Below are 5,501 nucleotides of genomic sequence, written 5' to 3' on the forward strand. Positions count from 1 at the left end.
ACGTCACGGCCGCCATGTTGGTGTACAGAACAATGCCTGTCTTTTGGGAATTTGACTCCATTCTTATGCAAAACTCGTGGGGACATTTTCTGTTGTTTTGTACACCAACATGGCGGTCTCATCACGTGGATGCAAACCAAGAATTGGCTATTACCAAAACCCATAGTTTGAAAGAACCCGATTTTGCGATGACCTGTTTGCAAACAATGCAGTTCTGGGGTGCGTGTTTCGAAAGTTTCTGATCTTTTGGGGTGTTGTTCGGGAATCATCTCGGAAAGGAAGTCATCTCGGGGCATGAAACGCGCATGGGCTCTTCGATCAAACTAAGTATTGTATTATTCGTTCAAATTCATTTTCAATTGGCTACTTTTTTACGAAGAGTGTTTTTAAACGTAGACTACAGGCAACTATGAATATCATATTGGCTTCCCATCCCAAGAAGACTAATAAAAACTGTAAAAAAAAGCATATTTTTGAGTATAATCATATACTACAGAATAGGTGAGAAAAACAAAACTGAATCATTAGCATAATTTGCAAGACACCAGACACAATCAATACACTTTTAATGAAGAACTCGCAATTACACTGTTGCGGCGTGATGTCCTCATGCACTGCACAGTTAGACGTGAATGCTATGAAGAAATGGACTGCTACTAACTGCTGCTGCTGCTGGACGACGACGGATAGTAGTAGCAGTAGTAGTAGCAGTAGCAGTAGTAGTAGTCGTCGTCGTCGTCGTCGTCGTCGTAGTAGTAGTAGTAGTGTATCCAACTTTGATTTAAACTTTTTTCCTTCTATCTACCAAAGGATACAAAGTATTAAGGGATTGCAGCAAGGTTACTAGTCATAAGTACTCTCGAGTCAGCAACATTAAATTCAGCGGTTATTGTTTTACTTTCGAAATGACAGACTGTTTGCGCCTGTTGTTACTGCACAGAGTGATTCCTTGATTTCGATATTTGCAGCAATGGATTGAACAACCACTCTTAAAGGGGCACTGCCATGAGCTGCGCATGCTCGAGTTTGTTTGCTCTCGAGCCCACAGAAAATTCTAGCCGCCATCATGGATTCACGCGTGAGTCATGTATATTCGCTGGAGTTTCTCCTTTGTCCACCATGGCCCTCCCCAGTGGACACCATTTTGAATTTGTCTATTCAACTTGAAAAAAGTTAACCTAACACTTTTCAAGTTTTCACAAGACGCTAGCGCATGCGCTTCTCGTGACAGTTTCCCTTTAAATCGTAACTTAATTACCTTTTAACGATTTGCTTAATCCTCTTCTAAATACATAATTTCTAGAGCCGATTTCAATTGAGTGTCGTAAAACGAATACCAAAGTAATTACTTCGACCAATCACCGCAGGTGCAAACAGCGCAATGAACCAATCAAAATTCTTAGCAATTTCATGTAACTTGCTCAAAGCGCGGGAAAAATCGCGCGTGCAAGTCGCGATTGCTTTTGGTCTTCCTTTTCATTGGTTGATAAACTGGTGCGAGATTTTTAAACCAATCACTAAGCGTAGCAATTGCAATCACGAAATTACTTTCGACAGTCATTTGAAAACTGCTGTAAAGCTATGACTAGAAAATGTCAAATTGCCCTTGACCTATTTGTATTTTTATTTTTGCACTTTCACAATTTGAAATTTTTAAGGTGGCTCTGATCGCTTCAGAGTTTTATCTTAGCTTGCTAATCACTTTCCAACAATAAAAAATGGGGGTCACGGAGTTCGATTTGAGATATAAGCATTTAAAGGAAACGGAAAGGGCGGTTTTAAAGGACTCTTTTGTTGCCATGGTAACCTATTACGTCATATCGATGAGCCCATCTTTTTAAGTAATTGCTGCTGTTTCATCAAGTATCATAATATTACCGTTACGTGAAATAGTGCGAAGCGAAGCTTCATTGCCAAAGTCTTATTCCTCAAGAACATAATTAAACGAACATTGTACCTGGATTACGAATTCGTTACTGCGCCTTTCAATAACAGGCGGACTCTTTAATTCAAATGTCAACCGACAAATGCGTTCTTTGCTACCGTCAATCAAATGTTCGACGGCTCCTCCGAGCTGCCGACTACTGTCGAGCGCACAGTAATCAAATCACATCGTTGGGCCCAGTTCAGTCAACATAGTCGGAAGCTGGGAGGAGCTGCAGAACATTTGATTGACGCATTTGTCGGTTGACCTTTGAATTTAAGAGTCTGCATGTTATTGAAAGGTGCAGTAACATGATCCTTATGTTGTATACCTAATGTATCCACAGGTTCAATGAGTAACTCTTCGCTTTGCCATATTTGCGGCCAGCTCCGTTGCCAAAGTCGTGCTCGTCATGATCAATACCAGTTTCAACGAAGGAAGCAGAATCAGCCTCTGTTATCCCAATTCCGTGATCCGCTCGTTCGCATGTCGACCCCCCTCCACCAATCATCAGTACTGCTCCATCACCGGTGCTCCAGTCGCACCAGAAGCCGATTTGAGTCGCATTTTGAATTTCACCATTGCATGCAGCTTGCTTGAAACCATCAGTTGTGTTATACTGGCCGCCATATTGAATATTACAATTTCCCAAGCATCGATCGGATGCCCACACTGTACCATGTCTGAAGTCACCATAACTGGTCATTTTCGCCCTGAATGTCCGTCCACCAAGACAGTCACCTGTGGTCCGCAACACAGCGGTATGTTTAGGGTCATCACTGCGCGTGATCTTGAACTCCTGACCGCTGACCAGCCAAAATGCTTGCGATATCATGTCAGTGTTGCTAGATGGATCAGCTGTTTCTCCAAACTCAAGATTCTTGTCATACCACCATTCTCCACTATTATTCATCCAGTTTTTGGAATCATTGTTGGAAAATCGAGCAATAAGAGTCCAAGCTTGCCCAGAAGTTGTCATGTCACAATACGTCTTAGAAAGAGAAATTTAAGAACTTCATGTTATTGCCATTGAAAGAAGCAACTTGTCAATCAGGGACCGGTTGCTCGAAGCCTGGTTCACAGTAACCATTGGTTAACAGGTATCAAAACCTATAGGTTTCCATGGTATTTAAAACTGGTTAGCGCTAACAATGCTTCTAGCAACCCGGGCCTGTTATGTAACAATGAATACGCTTCTAAAAAAATAGATAAACATATCTCATACGTCTTGCATCTTTCTACTACTAACTATACTGGCCTTTTCTTTTCCGTTAAAAATTAAGCAGTTCTATACAAATTACGCCATGGAAATAACATCGTTTTTTTCTAAACTGATATTTTCTTTGCTTAGACTCCACACAAATCGATGTATTTACAGCCATCTTTGCATTGTAGGTAAAGTGGGCTGTCAAAAGCCTGTTTTCGGCCTTGACCTAATTGTGAACAACAGGCTGAACGCCTGTTTTTAGATAATTCAACGCTCCTTGATAAGCTTCGAATTCGTTGTACTTCAGACTCTACTTCAGTTTTGTGCAGGAATGCCTTCGTTAGTTCGTCGTGCGAGCAGAATGTATTTCCACGGTATTAGTTAAGTAATTTGGTATAATTTATTCGTTTAGTTTCAGCTGTACCAGTATTTTCGTTTCGTTTACAACCCAAATTTCTTCACCCCGAGCAGTTTTATTCTGTACGCATTTCAGAGCAGCCCAGCTTTATACAATTTTGTGTAAATCGTTTGCAGTCCTTTGTCTCGCTACCAACTGAAGGCAGTTAACAGTTCGAAATAAAGCCCGTTCGAGGTTTTAGTAATTATAAACACGCTGGTGGGTTTGCTACCCTTAGCCAACTTGGCCGTATCAAAAAGTGGGACTTGGGGACGTGGGGACAAGGGAACGTGACTACGCAATTTTACCATTTGTTCAACTTTTCATCGTATTTCACAAAATCCTCGTCTTTTGATCGTAGCTGCGTTGTACTCCGGTTTTATTTTTCTCGTTTGTACGATGCGGAACAAAGGTATAGTAAATATATATAGTATAGTTTATTACTCGTCTTCGTAAAAAGGTGACTTTCATTAATTATACTGATATCAAATTACACAGTGGAGTAACTTAGGTAGAACGTAAGGGCAACATTTTTTGCATTGAGTCCTTATTTATTTGACATAGGCAACATGAACGAAACTTTGGTATGACCATTTCTCAGATCATTTTACAATTCCCCAAGTATATTGAGTATATACTTCCATTTTCTGCATCCTAACCTTCTCATTTTTAATTACGCATTTCACTCGTAATTGTCTATGTCACGTGACATTTCTTGACTAATGACGTCATAGCGCTGGTTTTTGACATTGGGGAACGTTTACCCCAAAGCATTCCGACAACTTTTTGCTTTAAACTACTTAAAACAACCATGAACGTATAATTATACCTATTAATGTGGCATCGTTCATTTCCATTATGACTTCTATGGACACTTGCTATGTAACTTGACCTGTTTTTTCTTTTAATTTTAATTTACCATTTCCCATTAGATGGGGATATGATTAAAAGGCAGAATGATAAAGCCTCGATAGGAGTACTAGAGCAAGGAACAAAACATATTGATATAAGATGACTTTCCATCCTTGTTTCCGATACATGAAGTTCTCAGCATGGCAAAATGGTCATCTATACTTAAGAAATGGTAAGCGTGCAGCGTGCAACTATCGAGTTATGAACGCACGCGGGAGGTTGCTAAGCACAAGAGAAGCGTAAGAGTCGCACGAGGCGATAGCCGAGTGCGACTCTAGCTTCTTGAGTGCTTAGCAAACCTCCCAAGTGCGTCCATAACTCGATAGTTGCACGCTGCACGCTTACCATTTCTTTTATAACATAATCGTGAACACCACTCCCGCGTGTTTCGCTTGTATTTGCATAAATCAAGTTTGGTCAACAGACGATGTCAACACAACTTTGCTTTTTTAAGACAACTTTGAATTAACAAGTTTGGTCAACAGACGATGTCAACACAACTTTGCTTTTTTAAGACAACTTTGAATTAACAAGACAAAATGATGAACAAATAGTTTTCCCAGTCAAATCTTTTATTGGAATCAACAATAATTTGCTCTTAGGAGAGAAAACATTTCGATTTTCTTGCGAGCGTCGACACAAACACGCTGTCTTTGCACATGCTTCGCTTCTGTTGAAAGCGATCAAGCTATCGCAAACAGCACGACTTTTCCAATCAAAAAAAAACGACGTTACACTATTTCAACTCAAATGGCCGATGAAATAAATCTCAAAAAGAAAATCGACATTCCAAAACACCATTTACCTTCCTGTAGCATCTTTCCTGGTCTCATAAAATCCATTTCAGGGGTGGATACAGACCAGTGCAACTTGTTTTCAGAAACTAGTCAGAATTGTTAAGAAATTTAAAAAACTGGGAAAACCATGCCGGAAAGTCTCAACTGCAAGATACCAATTCGTCCCAGGTGTTTAATTATAATACAGAATTTGTTAATTCCAACTGAGCGCCTTGAGTTCTGAGCCCAATCCTCATCCTTCCCCCTCCCCCTCCGAAGATCTCT

General features: G+C 40.2%; 1 protein-coding gene across 1 annotated transcript in view; it reads right to left on the reverse strand.

Annotated features, from left to right (window-relative positions):
* Window positions 1-1,600: 1,600 nt before the first annotated feature.
* Window positions 1,601-5,501, reverse strand: part of LOC138033011 (uncharacterized) — an 18,694-nt gene continuing 14,793 nt past the window's right edge. Inside the window, exon 5 of the mRNA XM_068880744.1 lies at window positions 1,601-2,915. Coding sequence (XP_068736845.1) covers window positions 2,256-2,915 — 660 coding nt within the window. The 3' untranslated portion in view covers window positions 1,601-2,255. The remainder of the gene's footprint in view (window positions 2,916-5,501) is intronic.

Source organism: Montipora capricornis, chromosome 14 (assembly GCF_036669925.1).
Source record: "Montipora capricornis isolate CH-2021 chromosome 14, ASM3666992v2, whole genome shotgun sequence".
Taxonomy (NCBI): domain Eukaryota; kingdom Metazoa; phylum Cnidaria; class Anthozoa; order Scleractinia; family Acroporidae; genus Montipora; species Montipora capricornis.